This window comes from Centropristis striata, chromosome 19 (genome assembly GCF_030273125.1).
Source record: "Centropristis striata isolate RG_2023a ecotype Rhode Island chromosome 19, C.striata_1.0, whole genome shotgun sequence".
In the NCBI taxonomy this organism is placed as follows: Eukaryota; Metazoa; Chordata; class Actinopteri; order Perciformes; family Serranidae; genus Centropristis; species Centropristis striata.
The window spans coordinates 22,963,710-22,983,276 of record NC_081535.1 but is presented as its reverse complement, the minus strand read 5'-3'; the positions used below and the strand labels follow the sequence as shown (position 1 = coordinate 22,983,276).

Here is a 19,567-nt window from a genome sequence, read left to right as displayed (position 1 = left end):
GGATTTTTTCCTCCGTTTGAGAGCAGCTAGAGCAATAATTCTTTTACCAAGAAAAGCATCGCTTGGTGCCATTAGCCAACAGTACAGCCCTGCAGGAGGTCCCTTGTAACAGACTTGAATATGGAAGATTGCTCTTCCAGGTGGCACTGTGGGAGACATTTATCCAGACTTGTCAGCATGCAAGCAGTTAGCAGAAAAACCATGTGTTAGTGGAGAGGAGTCGTTGATCCCAAAAGGAAGAAAAAAAGTATTTGAATACTGAACAATAGGAGTGACTAATATACATGCTGGTATCCTTGGTATCCTTTGCTGAGGACCAATGAAACAAGCTGGTCCAATCACTGCACTGCTGGTACCAACTCTGGTTTTAACATCAGTCTCATGTAACTATCACTTAAAAATGTGGAATTTCCTTTGAATCTGGTGGCTCACTTATATTAAAGTGGGTCCATATTACTTTGGTTATTACTTGGAACCTTAGAAAAGACAAAGATTCGACTCTTAAATGTCCCTACAGTCCATCTGGTGAGATGAGGAATCATTTCAGTGTTTATCAGAGAATTTGACTCACAGGAGGGTTCCTAAATGGTTGCAGTTTGGTTAGCTTTAGGAAACCAAAGTACTTAGTAAGGTTTTAGAAAATATCATGGTTTGAGTTTAAAAAAAACAACATTTACTATTTTACTCCAGTTATGTTACTACGTATGTGCCGTGGTTGTATGTTTGTAACATACTGAATTGAAATTACTCAACAGTGACTTTTAGTTTCAAGTGGGACAGATTCACTGGTCTCCTGGGTTAAAGTTCTGTGACAGAACCCGCACCTGACCCTAATGGACATTGTCACTCTTTATACTGCGTCTCCTCTACTCCCAACATACTTACTATGGCCACTAGAGGTCGCTGCAAGCCCGGCATTGTCAGACTAATTCAAAAGTGTATATTATCATATGTATGACCAGGCTAATCTGCCAGAGCAAATCAAATATGGCAGATTCCACGAGTTTCCAGGCTGCCTTAAATTAAATATAAATATGGGTCATCTTAAGGTGCTTGTGCGAACTATAGTGTTGGTTTTTTTGGGGGGAGGACTGTCTGTGTTAGTAGATATGATAATGATAGGTATCACTACCATCAAGAGATGATATTAGATTACCTTAAGGCTTGCTTACAATTAGGATGTTGATGATAATCATCTCTTGGGGGTGAATATTTACTGTTTTTCATCATCAAACTAACTATCTTTGGGATTTGGACTGTTGGTTGGACAAAATAAGACATTTGAATGTGCCAACTTAAGCTTTGGGGAAATGTAAAGGACGTTGTGTTTCACCATTTCCTTGCAATTTATGGACCAAACTAATGTTACTAATGTAAAGAGAAGTGGCCTGTTGGCTATACAAGCTTAAGGTTTGGATCCTGCTGTCTGTGTAAGTGGCCTCCATGTGAGTCACTTTCTTCCAGATGTAAATGTATTCCAAGCTTTGGCCTTTCTACACTGTGACCTTTTCCGCTGATAGCAGAGAATCAGTCCCTCCTTATAGAGGTTTGTACATGTGGTGTTCTTTGATCCATACAGACGGTGCGCTGATAAGAGTACAGGTTTGTGTTATTTCCAGTTTGATTATTTGGCAGTCATGGCTCAGTGAAGATTGATTTTGAGGATCTCAGATTATCGAATGGCATGCATACTATCTCTGTGGTTAGATATCGCACAATTTTTCCATGAATACTTGAATCAACAGGAATTTACATTTCCACTGTAGAGCCTGCATCTATCTGGATCCTTCTTTGGCAGCTTGAGCATGAAACTGGGAGTCTTATTTAACTAAAGGAATGATTTGACACTTTGGGGACTAATCTGATTCGGTTTTGTGCTGAAAGTTAGAAGAGAAGATCTGTATACATTGCTTGGCATAAAGACTAGCAGCAGGTTAAAGTCAATGCACTCGACCAAGAAATAGTCCTGCACATAACACAACAGAAAACTGCAAATTATCATTTAATAAATAGTTTTTGTACTGAACAAAACCAGCACATGTGATAAGTAAGTCCCTTTCACACATGCACTGCAACCCTGAACTTCTTGAGACATGACCAAGACGGTTGGATGCAACGTGAAAGAGACATTACTCCGCCAGCTGCCGAGTACAAAGTCCATGTAAAGACTGATGGAGCTTGTGTGTGAATAGAGCTAGTCATTGTCCGGACGATTCACAAAGAACGAGTAGGCGTGTTGATGATGTTTCTATCATGCAGCTGGTATGAAACTGGAAGAATGCAAAACATCTGAGGGTGAAGAAAAAGGTTAATTTTTACACAAAGACGCCAATGAAAATGTCTCATCGGAGAGACCACAAGATTCATGAAACGGCTAAACACTCGGTTGTTTTGACCAATTTTTGAGATTTCCGCAGCATACTTTTTGCATCATGTCCAGCCTCCTCCAGCTCTACCCTGTTGCCAACCCTTGCCTAAACCAAAAAAATTATTTTCAGGTAAGTGTAAAGCATCTGACATGGACAATCACATGTTGTCGACAATGTCCTGACCGGATTATCCAGACATTAGTCATGTTTTCATTGAAGTCGAAGCGAAATTTGGGAATGTTGCATTAAGAAAATTCTAATTACGGATGTTTCCATCAATTGGTTCAGATGGAATAACCAAATCTGCATAAACATACTTTGTTCAGAAGTTGGAGGTGTAATGTATTGCTGTCGGCTAATCCGTCAGTAAAAAGTAGAAGATTAAAGATTGCACAGGAGAGAAAAACTAACAAAAAGAGGTTTGACCACACACAAGAGAAAATGGAAAGACGGAAAAAGATGGAAAGAAGTCTTCAGGAGTTGGATACATTTGGGCAACTAATAATTACTCTTCCATTTCAGTGCAGAAACAGCCAGATTTATTCAGAAAAAAGCGTTTCCATCTCCTGTTAAGAGCACTAACTATTTAACAAAAAAGACAAACCACCTCAAGCGAGCCTAAAAAACTTGTATTTTACTATGCGCATTTTCAAAAGTTCTATGAAATATTTAGTGTTTTAATCAAGCTTTTATCATGCAGAAATTTGTTGATGGAAACACGACTTTTGTCTGGAGTTAATAAGATAATAGCTTAAGTGAGCTTCAGAGGTGCTGGTAGTTGGATTTTGTTACCTTTGGACAGAACCAGACTAGCTGTTTCTCCCTGCTTCCAGTCTTAATGCTAATCTAACTTCTAACTGTAGCTTCACTTTCACTGTAGAGAATCGGCTCATCTAAATCTCGCCAACAAAGTGAATAGCTTATAACCTAAAATGCCGAAATGTGCCTTTAAGTACTTTTAAGAAGGAAAGACAGCAAGGTCTAGTCTATGATCATACAGCTCTTCCAAAAACATGTATTTAAATATTTAATCTTGTTACTGTATACAGTTTTTGAAGATTTGTTGTGGCCAATTTCTCCACCGTACAGTGTGTGGATTGTCAGGCCTTTGCGGATGAAAATAGAGAGCCGACACAGAGTTCAACACAAAGTGATTTTATCGTGTTTAGGAAGGCAGGTGCAACGAAGACAGAGGAGCGAGAGTTGGCAAAGTATCTCCGGATACTGATAACCAGGTATGATGCAGGCGATCCAAAAACAAAAGCAGCTCAAGCAAGCCACAAAAACATATTCAGGAATAAAGAAAAACGAAGTCCCAGAGGGTCTTAAAAGTACACACCACTTAACCAGCGGCAACAATTTGCAGTAAATGTGATGTTCCCATTGTCTGTCTGGTATGAAGTTACTTATCACACAGAGAGACATTCATTTTCCATTCATTGCATTGCACATTGGGATAATTCATCCTCTTCTGCAGCTTTTGCTTTGACAATATGTTCTGCATGTGGGGTTGGTAATGTTTTACATGTGGGTGTTTTCTTAAAAATGAATGTTATCCATATGATCAAAGCCAATTCAGCACAGTTTATAAAGTCATCCCTATACAGCCTTACAATGTTGTTTTTTTAACATGTGGACATCATCAGATCATCCTTTTAAAAATTGTGAATCTCTGACCAAAGTTCTGACAAAATTAACACCCTTACTTTCTGTTTTCTCCTCTAATTCCAGCTCTCACATAAAAAAAAAAAACGCATTTGGAGTTCTGGGGGAGAAAATGAATGACAACAAAATGACATTACACTAAACATTTTGACAGCCGCAGAGGACTGTTTGAGGGCAAGTGCCAGCACATCCGATCCAGGGAAGGTCACAACACCAGTTTGATTGACAGTCCGTCTAAAAACACACTCCATCCTACACGGAGAGTCCTCCTCACACAGATATCCATAATCCGTGAATACAGGTTATCTGACCTGTCAGGAGTAGACATTTCTCAATCAATGTTGGGTGTGGGATGCTTATTTCCCTTTCTAAAATCTTTTGTTGGGTGCCTCTTAATAACACATATACTTCCCCACTCATTTCTGTTGTTCCTCAACTGCCTGTATGTGGTATTTGGTTTAGCAGAGGTGTTCCTTTAATAAAAGTCCCAAACTGAGTTTCCCTGCTGTCCTCTCTGCGTCTCCTCCACCTCGCCGTAGGTTAGCTAGTACACCTGATCGTCAGTGTTCATGCAGTAAAGGTTGATCGTTGTTTTTGTTCTGCTATAGAACTTGCCCTACCCAAGATTAGTGAATTCTGAGTCCCGTTCTTCTCTGCTGCAGTCCAGAGCGGCGGTCCTGGGGGACTGGACCTTGCCGATTTCCTCAAGGGCACTGGCCAGAGAGTCCAGGTCCCCCGAGTCCTGGTGCTGGGCTTCCCACAGACTCAGAATCACTGATGATGGGCTCTCCTGACATGCAAAGTAGCACAGGTTTCTGCAGGACAAGGGGAAAAAGGAATAAAACATTAAATTGGATTGCATGGAGAGGAGTAATTGCTGAGAACAAATGAGGGTGCCGGTTAATCGTGGTTCTGCTATGAAGTGATTGCCTTGCACTAATTATGATAAGAAGGCCGATGCAAAGACATTTTAAAGGGCTACTCCAGTGATTTAACATTGCACATCCATACACTTGGGTGCCACAAAAGAGATGGATGAAAGAAGAATGAACAAAATGAAAGCAGCAGACTTTTAGTACTCCAAAAACACTGAATCCTACATCTCCCAGACTACAACTCAATAGACCCTTTCATTAGACCTGATGACATCACTCTGACATAATCAGGGTTATTCTTTAAGGAGAAGAGCAACAGAAGACATTTATTATTAATCCACGCTTTCATCTTCTCCCATCTAGATTATTGCAATTCCCTCGACACATGCCTCAGTCAAGCTGCTCCAAATTGCCTACATATGGTTCAAAATGCAGCTGCCAGGCTTTTAAGAAAAACTAGTTGTCAGTCCCACATTACTACGGCTCCTGCATTCGTCCAATTCGTACTTAAACTACAAAAACCTGTTGATTACATTTATAGCTCTGCATGACCTTGCGGCCAGTTACATATCTGATCTGTCATGCTCAAATCCTTGCATTTAATCCATCTGCTCCAAACAACAGGTGATACACACCCTCCACTATCATCTTCCAAAATCTATTAGACTTGTTGAATCTTTTCACTGTTTAAGCTGCTTCTAAAAAATCTGTATTTTACCTTTCACTGTATTCACTTATTTACATTACACTGTTCTCACAGGCTGAGAAGTGGCTCTTTCTTTATGATGAACAAACTGAACTTCATATGTTTGTTATTGGTGCAGTGCTCCTTTAAGCTTTTTTCAGTGTCGATTCATTTTCAGTGCAGTATGTGCTTTGCTGCCTTTCTCATATATGTAGAACACATTAAATTACCTTTTCTGAACTATTATATAATAATTCCTAAATTTCCAGATTTCTTGTTTTGATTGATTTGAATAGAAATATTTTACTGAGGATTAAAATTACTATTTTTGTCATTTATTTAGTATTTATTTAAATGTTTCATGTTTTGTTTTTCTTTATTTCTTTCTTTCTTATTTTATTTTGATGTTATTTACTTTTTAATTATTATTTTTTAAATTGAAAAATTATTAAATCTTTCTTTTTCTTTCTTTCTTATTTTATTTTTATCTTATTTATTTACATTTAATTTTTTATTTATTTAGCATTTGTATTTAAATCCTATTTTCCTTTATTTACTTATTTATGATTTAATTTTTAAATCTTATTTATATATCTATTTTTGTAGTTTGGTTCTGTGGAAAAAAGCACATCAATAGTGTTAATGTGTTGTAATCATTGAAAATGATACTTGACACATTGACACAATAAAGACCTTTTAAAGAAAAATGTTTAACTTCCTGCCTTGCTCTATAGAAATCTGATCTTTAGTCAGTCAATAGTAGGCAGCAAATATCGACTAAGCTAGTTTAACTTAAGGTTTACCACAGTGTGGGTACAGTAAAATTCAGCAACAGTTTGCAACATTAAAAAAAAAAAAATCAACATTTCATTTCCCTTGAATTTGTCCTCGTGCTGTTGTTATAACTCCTATCCAACAGAGTGCACTGTTTCATTACAATGGGATTTCCTTTGTTGCCTTCTACCCTCTTTTCCTTTCTATCTCACTTTGCCTTCTTGGTATGATTATGTTTTCACACATTCAGAGAAATAATGACAAAAATCAGCTTAACAAGGTAGAGACATTCCCATTACATGCTTCTTGGTGTGTTCGACTGAGTAGAAACAGCTCTGAAATCCTTTCCCCTTCCTCAGTCACAGATGTTTGTTTTTCAGACTCGGTTTAAGTGAAATTCCTTAATCACATAGTTTCTGTCACAGTTTCTTAGTTAACTTTTCCCTCTCATGTTCCTCCAACTGGCAAGAAAGAGAGTATGCTCACTTTCAGTACTTTTCCCCCTCAAGTGCTTGATGGCGTTGACTGCACAGATCTAAGAGTCTTCATGCCTATAAGCTCGTGATTATTGACTTCTCCTCTGAAGCACAAATAGAGATCGTCCCATTCCAAACAACTAAAATCCTCCGCAGCCTACGCAAATACTGACCTGGCACAACCTCGAGAAAGTTTAGCAGGAGTTGAAGGATGGAGCGCATGCAGAAATGCTGCTAATGAAGAGTGCTAACATGAACACATTTTCTTGCCAGAGGCTGGCCTGTCAGCGCTCTCAGACCTTACTTCTTATTTCTGCAAAACACGGCATCTTCTCTCCAGTTATTCTGACTGTGCTAAAGTTGGCCCTTACACACACCCACCGCTCCCCCCTCCTCTCTTTCTGTGTGTGCATGTGTTTCTAGATCTATAATGAAATCAGCAGTGTGGCGTGTTACTGAAGGCTGGTTGGTGATGGAAGATTAGGGCTGACACGGTGCCTAAATTCAAGATTAAAAATAGTATTCAGAGAGGGAACGACGTTTACATAGAGGAGCAGAACATGCAGCATTTCTGCTTTCTATTCATTACTCTGTTATGATACCCGAACAAAACACAGCAGCTGATTCATCTGCATTTGTGTAACACATGCATGACTCAGCGTGCAGTAAATACAATCAAGAATGAGAGTGAAATGTAGATTTCAAAGCGCTTTCACTCTGACACTGATACCTGTCTATATGGAGCTTTTGAGCCAAGAGCTGCCAGTCCTTCCCCTTGGCGTTAGCGGTGTCAAAGGTGGCGCTGATCCGCTGACGGATGGACAGGGGGATTTTAAAGGCCCTTGACCCTGTCTGAGAGGTGATGGTACAGTCTGACTGAGTGAAAAAGGGAACCACTCCCTTTTCATTCTAGAGTGAAGAAGGGGGAAAAAAAAGAAAGAGGTGTCAGGGTGATTTTGATACCGTAGCTGAAATTCTCAATATGAAGACAAGGACAAGGACTTATCAAGACAATTTGCAATCTATACATGAAAAGCTCCCTGAGAGGCTCATTAAGCAAGCCCTTAAATCAAATCAAGAGTTATTCAGTGTAATAAAAGAACCTATTAACCAGCCGCTTGACTGGCCACACACACGGCGAGGACACGGCGTCTCCGAGTGTGACTCACCTCCACCACCGATGTATAGACTTGGAGTATCTGCTCCTCGCCTTTGACCTGTCGGATGCCGATCTTGCAGGAGAGCTGAGACGAGGAGTGGCTGTATCGCTCCAGAGAGAAGGCACACTGCAGGGGACGCTGGTTACTGGCCCACACCTGAGAAAAGGAGAACTCCTGCAGAGCGGGGACAGACGGACAGCGGGCAGGGGAGGACAGGCGAAAAATTAGGCAGAGGAGACAACAAACTCATTAAATCAAAGACGTTAGTTATTTGAGTCGCGCTTTGTCACCCACTTTGCTGTTTACATGATTAATTAAGACTGAATGAATGGCCTCTTTAGCCAATCAATGAGGTTACCTAATCAAGCAGTTTACCCGTCAGACAGAACACCAACAGGCGTTTAGAGCCCCCGGGGACGAAATGTATCCTGAAGGAGCTGCAGCCATTAGCGCAAAAATGTAATAAATTATACATTATGTTTCTAACTGTTGCCTGGGAGAAATAATTAAGTTACTTTATATTATTTTTCCATTATAACCAACAGTGTGGCTAGTCTTACATGCAATCATTAAGCCAATAAACATAACAGACCCAAGCCTACATCATTAGCAGAAATAGTCTTTATAATGACTTAAAATTGTATTTTTAGAGCCTACAGCAATAGATTCAGACTTCCCAAGCCATAACTACAACTTACTTGGCTTGCTATGTTGTTTTTTTCACGCCAAATCATGATTATATGAGCTGAATATGCTTGTAAATAATCTGTTAGATCAGGAACTGTAATGTGATCATGGAATTAGGACAGAGATGCCTCAATTTACCCAGTTTACTCCCCCAAAAGTGGCAGCTGAATAAAACCCTAAAGTAACGGAGTTTTCGAGTAAATGGAATCTAAAAGGCCAATTTTGACTTCCATTACGAACTACTGTGTGACCCAGACAGTGGCACAGTGAGAACAGGTCAAAAACACTGTTTTACGGATGAATCATTCTCTCTTCAGATCCATCAGACAGGAGGACGGATACTTGTAAAAGCCTCCTTTAGACAAGAGTGGTGTCTGAATGAAAGCCTACAGCCTTATTCCCCGTAGGACCCTCACAACGCGGCTTTCTCCTCTCCAAGAAAACCTTGTTGGTATTCTGGGGCGCACTATGGTGGGCTAATTCTGCTAATAGGTTGTCACTGGTGGGATAAACATCAGAGGGCAGAGCAGAACATGCAGCATGTAGACCCCTAGGAAGATAAGTAGGAGGTGTGTGTGTGTGCCTGGCAGTCATAATTAATTTCATATGGGTGTGTGTGTATGTGGGTGAGATAGCTAGCCTTAGCGATATCCTGCTGTGCCCTTGCTGCTGTCCTTTGGCTTTGATGTGACCAAGTGAGTAAAACTGGTGGAGGAGAGAGTTCTAATGGAGGAACAGAGGAAGCCGAGAAGATGAAGGTGCGCTGCTTTTCTCCTGATAAATCGCAGCTCGCTTTACATCAGAAGTTAGATGCACATACGACAAGCTCCTTTACATTAACAGATGCAAAGGCACAGTTACAAACCGCCTACCTGGCAGGTGGTAAAAGGCTTGATGCTCCAGAGTAACTGTGGGACGTCCTGGATGGACACCTGGAGGCTGAAAGTGTTTCCCCGGAACAGCATCATTTTAGGCTCCTCAAGCAGCCGCCCGCCCCTGCTGCGCTCGCCCACCGCCACCTCCTGACAAGGAAAGGTTGTTTTTTTCCGGGGGGTAAGGAAGAGGAGAGAAGAGGTAGATATTTTTATATGGTTAATAGACTCAGTGTACCAAGCCAGCTTCATGTTTCTGTTGATATTAATAATAAACTGTGTCCTCACACAGGAAACACAGAAAGACAAATAGAAAAGAGCTAAAACAACGAGTTGATTCATCAAACTAATTATGTCAATCAGTTTATGCCATTTTTCAAACAACAATAAGAAAATACTTTATTTATCCTGAGGGAAGTTGCTGTGCAGCAGTTGCAGTTTGAAGACAGAATGAAAATATATAGAGTTAAACATAAAGACATTTATGTGCTCTTTGGTTGATTATACGTTTGCCAAAGGACAGGAGATGCTTGACAAGATTCAGAAAAGGTGGTGAACCTAATTTTATTGTTACATTTGGTCAATAATTAGAGCTGCGTTGTTGTGAAGCAGATTTTTTGAATGGAGTTCTGCTGATACAGACACAAGCTCAGAGAGGGTCTGTAAACTGAATTTGGGTTTTGTTCAGACAAAATGAACACTTTGAAAATGTCCGTTTAAGAAATTATAATTGCCATTTGTCACTATTTTCTGACCAAATTATCATTAATAATTAAGAGGAGAAAGAGCAGATTCACAGTAAAGAAAAAATAATTATTAGTTGCAGCACGAATTTCACAGAGCGTTCAAAAGAATTATGTTTCCTAGTGGAAAACCAGTCAAATCTGCCAAGCTCATGTTGTATTTGCTCGAGCGGATGTGTCTGGTCAATCATAACTGTTATCTCATATACAAAGACTGCCATCCAGCCCAAATAAATTATGAATCAAGATTCTTGGTTCGTTGACACACATTTAAACACTAGTCTGGCAATGTCAGGCTACAAATTTTCCTAAACCTAGTTTCAGATATGCGGCCATTTCACTGCATCCAAATGCAAAATAATGGAAAAAAATGGAACAAAAACACAAATTAATGGCTAAGGTAGGACAAAAAAACCCTAACAGATCCAAATACACTTGAAGCTTTCAGTAACTGTTTTTATTAGGTTTTAAATTACATTTTCCTCTCATGAGCATCAACCTTTATATATTCACATATACTCTTACACTTAGATACAAATCTACATGTAACCCACAAAGATTGATCCCTAACCTGTTTATATTTTTATTATCCATATATTAAACCTGTTTTTGGCATTGTCCGTACTGTATATATTTTGGATTTGCACATTATAGTTATCTTACACTTTTATATTTCCACTCTCCTCATTTTGTATTGCAGCTACTGCAGAGAAATTTCCCCCGGGGTTAAATTCTTCTTAGTTTTATCTTATCTTATTTGGAGAAATGCTGTGACCATGGTGTAAAAAAAAAAAAAAACTCTAAATGAAAAATAAAAGCCTTGAGGCATTTTTAAGCTTCAAAATGCATTTAAAGAGTGATTGGTTCCTCAAAGCTGAGCTCAGCAGTGGCCCCCAAGAGCCAAAATGGTTAAAACAGACACACTGCACGAACGACAAACCGACCTAAAAATCAGATAGAGAGAGGAGCTGGGATTGTTAGTCAAACACATTGGCTGCACACAAAGACAAGACATAAACAGAGAAAAAATCAAAACAAAAGTCTTTTGTCAATATTATATTTTCTGCCTTCCTGCCTTGTGATATTGTAATTTTTTTCCGGATCTTTGGAGAACAATAACATCTGTGTTCATGTGCTGGTATGTACTTGCATGTTTACATTTTCTGTATCTTGGGAGCACAGGGAGGTGAGGGGGTGTAAGTCCGGTATGCACGGTGCTTTTCCTCTCAGTCACACAACACAGAGAGAGGGGAACTGCAAAGCACACCGGCTGTCTTGAACCTGATCAATTTTCTGCTTCAAGCTCACAGGGGAAATTAATTGTCGTATGAAGCACAAACAAAAGCCAAAAAAAAGAACAAATGAACAAATAACCATGTCTGACTGATGGAGAGGTGGGGTGAACTGGCACTTGGCACCTACATCCAATTTCTCTTTGTTCACATGCAATTCTACCTCTTGAATGACGACAGAAGTGAAGTAAGACCATTGGCTGTACGGAACAACTATCAGCACTACTTCAGAAAAAGCTCTGTGTGTGTTTAATTAAGATAGGAGACAAATTGAAAACACTTTTTGGCCGTGGAAAAAGAAAGAGGTGTGTTTGTGTTCTGAGCCCACACTGAAAGGAGAGTGGGCAAAACTTTCAACAAAGCACCGAGGAGCCCTGCTACGATTCGCATCTGAGAGTGCGTCTCGTTTTAATGTGTTCAAATACTTGTCACATGGATTGCAATGCTGAAACACATTTAATTAACAGAGAGCAAATTAAATTACGCAAAGAAAGGGCAGAGAAGCAACCTTGGAGCATCTGTTGTCTTTGTAATTAAAAGTCCCTCTTTGTCTCCTAGTCATCAAGCATCTCCCAGTGGCAATGTTACTGAACAGGCAGATCTTCAGTGGAGCACAAAAAACCCAGACAGCAATCCTCCCAGGCAACAGCCACAGCCACCAAACCCTGGCAATTTAAACTTCTTCCATCATACTGTAGATTTAAATAAAATTGTACAGTAGAATTGGTTCCATTATGGATGGATTGGTCCATCCACACACCGGACTGAAGTATCTCCAGAACTATTAAAGGGATTGCCATTAAATTGTGTGTGATTGCCATTAAATTGTGTACATACATTTATGATAACTAATCATAAATAAAATTGTACAGTAGAATTGGTTCCATTATGGATGGATTTGTCCATCCACACACCGGACTGAAGTATCTCAAGAACTATTAAAGGGATTGCCATTAAATTGTGTACATACATTTATGATAACTAGATGATGTTCCTGAATGTTATCGATCTGATGATTCTGATTTGAGGGAAATATCAGGACAACTATTGGATAGATTCCTTAAATTCTGGTTCAAGCACATCCTGCTTTGCAAAAAAAATTAACTTAACTTTCTATCTAGTGTTATTATTATAAGGTTTTAATCAGGTTTTGTAAATCTCCTCTTTCTTTTTTCAATTATGAATGATAATTTGGTGGATAAAATGTCAGAAAATAGTGACAAATGCCAATAACAATTTCTTACAGTGACAGTCCCAACAGTCTAAAACCCAAATTCAATTTTCTGTCACAAAAAACAAAGGATTCATCAAGTAATGTTCAATTCTGGGCATTCTTACTGATAACCAGCAATATTAATCAGTGGTGGAAGAAGCATTCAGAGTCAGTAAAAGTACTAATACCACACTGTGAAATTACTCTCCTACAAATAAAAGCCCTGCTTTCAACACTGAAGAAAAAAAGCATCAAAATATACTTAAAGTATATAAAAAAATGTTATGCAGAATAGACCCACTCACATTGTTTATATATTCCAAATATATTATTGGATTATTAAAATTGATGCATTTATGTAAGCTGCATGATTGTGTGAAGATAGGACTCATTTTACTTAATATACTGTTTGAGATTTAATTACAAAAAAGACTAATCATTTTAAATTGATCATGTTAAATCTCGACCAGAAAAGTAACTAAAGCTGTCAGCTAAATGTAGTGGAGTAAAAAGTACAATATTTACATAAAAATGTAGTGAAGTAGAAGTATAAAGTTGCACAGAATGGAAATATTGAAGTAAAGTACCTCAAATGTTTACTTAAGTACAGTACTTGAGTGAATGTACTTAGTTACATTCCACCACTGCTCAGCTGTACTTTGTTTTTTATTACTAAATGGCACCCTAGGCTGCAATGGTGACAGCAGTAAATGCAATGACAGCAGTTATTGTGAGCATGCTGACAATAGCATTTAGCTCGAAACATCACTGTGCCTAAGTGCAGCCTTACAGAGCCAGGACACACAAAGTAGGAATTTTCTCTCTTTCCATTTTTACAGAAAACTGATATTTGTGTTTTTCTCCTGTTTTCTCCGTAACTGTTACATTTTATGCAAGCAACAACCTCTGGGCTTGAAAAGTGAAGTCAAAGTTTTCAGAAAAGGAAGTTTGTTGCATAAACAGGCACTAAATCTGCAAAGGTAGGGCTGCAAATGACATTAATTTCCCTAGTAAATAGCATAGTCTGTATAAAAGAAGTGGATGTAGCCTCTGGGTCTGAAAAGTGAAGCCAACGCCTTAAGGCTACATTCTTTCTAATGGCCATCAGGGGGCGACTCCACTGGTTGGAAAAATAAGTCTATGAGAAAATACTATTTCTCACTTGACTTAATAACTCCTATATTATGTTATGTATTTTCCTAATGAGTCTATGGTCCCTTTTTTCTAATCTTTTTCAATACAGCATGATATTCTATTAGTAAATAATGACCCCATTTAAAGTAAAATAGACAATAAAACAGGGTATGATTTAGGGTGTGGCTACCTTGTGACTGAAAGGGGCAAGTTTCTTTGTTTATATTGCACATCTCAGCAACAGTGCTTTACACAAGACATAAGGACATTTGAAAGAAGTCACTACCATGGTGTTTGGGTGTAGCATTTTGAACCTTTCCGTTTGTTTTCAGTCCATAAAAGTTAACTTTAGCATTTCAGTCACCAAAAAAATGTCTTGTTCAGCATTCCGTTGCACTAAAAGACACTCGCTGATAACTTAGCTCCACCCTCTTATCCTAATATGGTCACTTCAGGCTTAAAAAACAAAACAAAATAGTGATGGGCAAAATAACAAACTCAAGGGTTAAAAACAGTAGTTAACAAACTAATGAGTGTTGCAGCAGTGGCTCCATTGACTTATTTCACACAGTCAATGATTCTAAGCAAAAGATTTCCTCATTACATCGTCTAATCCCTGGTTTTTACCGTTTCCTTCTGTCTTCCCTCGTACCTGAAATGCATGTGGCGTATCGTCCACACAGTAGACCCTGAGGGTGAAGCCCAGAGAGTTGCTGTTATCCGGACTACCAAACACAGCCAGCCTCAGCCGCTTGGCCGCCTCCTGGTTCAGCGGCTCCCCCACCAGGGCGTAGCGACCCGGATGCTCCAGCAGCACGTGGCACCTCTGGGTCTCCAGCAGACAGTAGCAAGATGTGCTCTCCTCATCCACAGACATCACCTCCTGTGAGGGGAGAAAACATCAGCAGAGACCAGGTTTAGTTCTGATGCATTAGGGGCATATTCGGAGCCATTAACAGCTAGTTTTAGGCGCTAATTATGAGAACAGCTTAACATTGGAATGCTCTCTCGCATATGATTTTTAGATTTGAGGATTCTGTGCTCACCTATACACAGTGGAGCTGAGCATACAGATTCATGATTATTAACATTTCAATTACTGCCAAGATCTTGTTTGCCGTGGTAGAAAGATAGAAAACTACCCGTTGCAAATATGATTTTTTGAGCAAGATCCATTATTCTATCTATTATCTGTCCGCTTATATGGACAAAAAAAAGAAGAATATGGTTATGTAACAGGCCACTGGAGGCATTAAAGTTTAAGAGGTGACTGTATTGTTTAAGGATATTATTAAGACACTTCTGAGGCAGTAAACTGGAAACTTTACCTCATATACTGAGTCAGGATCAGGAACTGTGCAAAGCTGAACATGGGCCAAATGAATAATGACACATCAACTAAACAGATGGGGATACAGTAACACTGACAAAACGGATTAGCGGGGTGCAGTTGTATCCAATGGCCAATTGCTCCTCATCTTGTGCTCAATCCTCCCTAAATCACCTTTGAAACATAACTGTAACCCACAGGTCCCCTCTGCATATGGCCTGACTGAGCCATATTAAGCAATGCAGGGTAATTTAGTGGCCCACAGCTTCCTAAACCTGCCCCATTAACGCTGCAGCAGACATGAGGGATCTCCATGACATAGCTCATCCCCGGCAGGCAGCCGGGGAGAAATGATGGAGTCAAACTCTAGCGGTACAAAAGTGCAAGCTTTAATGGGAATGGCACTGAGAAGCAGACGGAGCGAGGGAGAAGGGAAGAGAGACAGACAGAGGGGGAGAAAGACCTCCATCTCCCATTATATTACTAATTCCAGAGATTAGGTTTTGAGCAAGCATCCTTCCTGAGATAAAGGGCTCATTATTTCCCTGTGACAGAGATGGGTCAGGCTGTTACATTTTCTTGGAGAACATCTTCTCTTCTTTCTCAGAGCCTGTCTCTTCCTTCTCAGCCGACTCTCCCTTTCCGTTGGCATATAGCTACCATCAGTGACGAGTCTTTTGATAGCTCCCTTTTGTGCAACACGTCTCCGCTGGCGAATTACGTCTGTGTAAATGTCACACGTAGTGAAAGGACCGGGCTGCCGAGAGAGCCACAGGGCCCTCCAAGGTCATGCAAACCCGGTGGCTCCGGGGGTCACTCTGCCTCGATGAGGTCCCCAAAGCTTTTTGATGAGGTTAGTTAAACATTAAAAGAGCATCGTGGATGTGTCGACTCTGCTGCGACGGCACAAGAAAATGGATCGGGGGTGTTTGGATTGAAGTCAGATGTCTGAACAAGCCTCTGTGAGGCTGTGAAGTAGCTCTACAGGACGGAGTTGAAGGACTTTTCAGAGGTGTTATCTTACTGAAGGAGCTTGAAGTGAGAAAAGAAATCTCACAGCAGCAATCACAGAGATAGCACTATATTGTATTTAGAGCTATGAATATTTTAAAAAGCACACTTGCCAGTTCTTTATCTTATTCTTGACCTCACAGTGAGGTTTCAGAATGGACTAGGTACATGAACCTTTCAGCAGTTTCAAAAACTTTCATTTTCATTAAAGCTATAATTTCAACGAGATCTTTCTTCTGTTAAACCTTTTAATGAACAGCTATTGCGGATAAATTACCATTTTTTTCTATAATTTAGTCATTACACTGTATGTGTCTGTGTTAATATCTGACTACAGCACCCTCACTCACTCACTGCTGCAGGGAAATAGTGATTTGTTGCCATTTGATGCCAAATTGTTATTTAAATAAGATGAAAATATTAATGTTAAAGCAGCTGAATCTATTTGGTGGATGGTAACTTCTGCAGTTCACATGAATCAGTCACAGTGGTGCCAGTATAATCATTATATTAAGAATAATTTAGATGATGCATATTCCCTCCTCTCTTTCTTGTCACATAATGAATAACTCAAGACAGACATACAGAAGCCATATGTACAATCATGATTACGTTCTTCTTGCAATGTAAATTGTGCTTGTTGTGTTTTATAGGAACAGCTGCAGTTCAGAATTCACACATTCATGAAAGAGCAATGCTTTGAAATACCATTATCATTAAACTGGGAGAAGTAATGAATGTTTCCATGACTAATAGCCGTCATTTGCATTTGGTCTGACATTTCTTTTGGATGTACGACAGCATGAGGTAGAGCTTGAAAGGCTGAATTTTATACAGAATGACGAATCTGAGCTGGCAACCCTGAAATCGGCTCCGTGCTTGCATGACTACACTGCAGGATGAAAATTTTCATCAAAGTAAGTGGTAGGTTTTATCAGATTGTTTTGATATTCTGGGTGCTGGTGAGAGTTGTGTGTGTTTGCACTTGTTAACATTCAGCACTGATGTTGCAGCAGGGAATTTGGAACCTGATAACTACAGCTAAAAGTTTTACAAGAAACTTCTTACCTCCCACTTGTTGTCCTGAACTTGTCTCTTTAGCCGGATGGCCCAATTATCTGCAGCAACCTCTGCACAATGGGCTATGGTCATGGCTATGGGACAGGACAGGTCAAGGCCTGGTGGACCATATGTCACTGCAGGACTCAAGAAGATCTCCGGCCCGTCCTCGGACACAGTGCTGCACACAGGAAGGGAAAACATTATACTCATACAACAAACATTTCTGATAAAATCAAGCATTTCTCTGCAAAAGGTTTTAAGACATTAAGAAAATGAAGATTACTAATGAATCGCTGCTTAAACAAGCATCCAGATAGCAGAGTGTGACCCTTGCCTGTGAACAAAGTGAACTCAAATCCTCGGACACTTATAATGAATCAATCCCTGACTAGCTGACACACAGACACACAGATAGAGGAAGATTAAAGCCCCAAGACTAATGGACAGTGGGGCTAGGGAGGACAGGCTTTAGCACACAGCGTGTAAGCTTGGTGGGTCGATGGAGCTTATGAAGCCTGCTCTGGCCAGCCTGGTGACAGATTAGCTGGGCCAAGCTGCTCTTGGCCAGGGGCCCAATCTTGGCTGGAAGCCCTGAAGACTGAGAGCAATCAATGGGACCACCATCAGTCATGCAGCTGGACCGGCTGGACACCTCACATATACAGGACACGATATTGGTGCTGTTGTCACTGGAGCAGCATGGATATTTCTCAACATCATTAATACAGCTGCAGCAGGGACAGAGTCTGACATGCAGGCACAGATGCATCACAAATGTGTAAAGTGTGCGAGGACCCACACATGGACTCACACAAATATATAATAAATAAAAAGACAGAACAGCACGGTGAGAATGAGTTAGATGTTGAAAGTGTAATATTTATAGGTTACACTTCTCATGCTGACACATGAACACTGTAACACCTGACTCAGTATATATCCAAGTCAACAGCTGAGTCCCAATCCCAGTCTAATTCCAATTTATTTTCTAAACTAAAATGGCACTGAGAGAGTGTAGACCTCCACCAAAGCAAAGGTGCAGTCACATGTTCCTGGTGGTACCATTTACCGAGTTGGGAAATTGTTCTTCTGATTTTGGGGTGTTCATACTTTATCTAATGGAAACGTTTGCAACCGATAATCCAGTCAAGGACTGTTGGAAAATTCAAACTCTGTTTTTACTCTACAATTTCTTTCTACAATAAATGGTGCTAACGGTTTTTAAAAGAGAACATATTTTTCAAATCTGCCGGCAGGGTGGTGGGTTTAACAACACATTAATAGCTGTTTCCAGTATTTTCGTGACAACAAAAAGCAAAGAAAACAGATCAGGTGAGTTATGAAATATTTTTCCAATTAGTCCAATGAATAATTCAGCACGTTAACTTAAGTAAAAAATACTTTTTTTTAATCTACCCACATTATTCTAATCCATGCTCCATTCTTCTGCCAAATTTATTAAATCGGCCCAGTATGTTTTCTGTAATCTTCACGACAGACAGACAACCATAAACTCTTGGCAGAGGCAATAAAGCATTATGATTAATTGGGAATCAATCCATAACTATTTCCTGGAGCCAAATATGACATTTACAGATGTCTTGTTGTGTCCGTCCAGCAGTCCAAAACCCAGAGTTATTCAGTTTACAGTGTTGTAAAATGGAATAAAATAACAAATCTTCACATTTGAGAAGCAGGAACTTATGTGGAATTTTTTTAAACTTGATAAATAATTGAAACGATTAATGATTTATTAAAAGGGTTGCTGATTAATTCTTCTTCTTCTTTCAACCAACATATAGAGTAATTGACTAATTGTTTCAGCTCAGACAATTACTGTAATACATTAAGTATACTACTCGTATAGAATTAGGACACGGCTTGTGGTACTATCCTATTTTTCAGTAGTTTTCCACACAAGTAATCTGATTTTTTGATTTAGGGAACCGCTCTTTTCCCAGCAAAAATTACAGATAAGATGAACGATTAATGTTTCTCCCACGCACTAAAACGTGTTTTAGGTTTTTGTCATTTTAACAGTTTCTGTTGCAGAGTTTTGTGTGAAACTTTGTCTTTTTACTGTTACCAATCAACACTAAAAAATTAAAAGAGGTTACGATCTGCTGTCTAAAAATAAAATCTCACATCCAGACAGCAGCGTGGCCCTGCAGCTGCACTTTTGTGCTAATCAGCCCCAGGCTTGGAGGAAACCAAGGTTA

General features: G+C 39.5%; 1 protein-coding gene across 1 annotated transcript in view; it reads right to left on the bottom strand.

Annotated features, from left to right (window-relative positions):
* Positions 1-2,505: 2,505 nt before the first annotated feature.
* The window catches only part of unc5da (unc-5 netrin receptor Da), a 220,560-nt gene continuing 203,498 nt past the window's right edge, over positions 2,506-19,567 (bottom strand). The window contains exons 13-18 of the mRNA XM_059357890.1: positions 17,355-17,526; positions 14,598-14,828; positions 9,564-9,713; positions 8,014-8,178; positions 7,575-7,753; positions 2,506-4,849 (exon numbers count right to left, since the gene is read on the bottom strand). Of these exons, the coding sequence (XP_059213873.1) occupies positions 4,651-4,849; positions 7,575-7,753; positions 8,014-8,178; positions 9,564-9,713; positions 14,598-14,828; positions 17,355-17,526 (1,096 nt within the window). The 3' untranslated portion in view covers positions 2,506-4,650. The remainder of the gene's footprint in view (positions 4,850-7,574; positions 7,754-8,013; positions 8,179-9,563; positions 9,714-14,597; positions 14,829-17,354; positions 17,527-19,567) is intronic.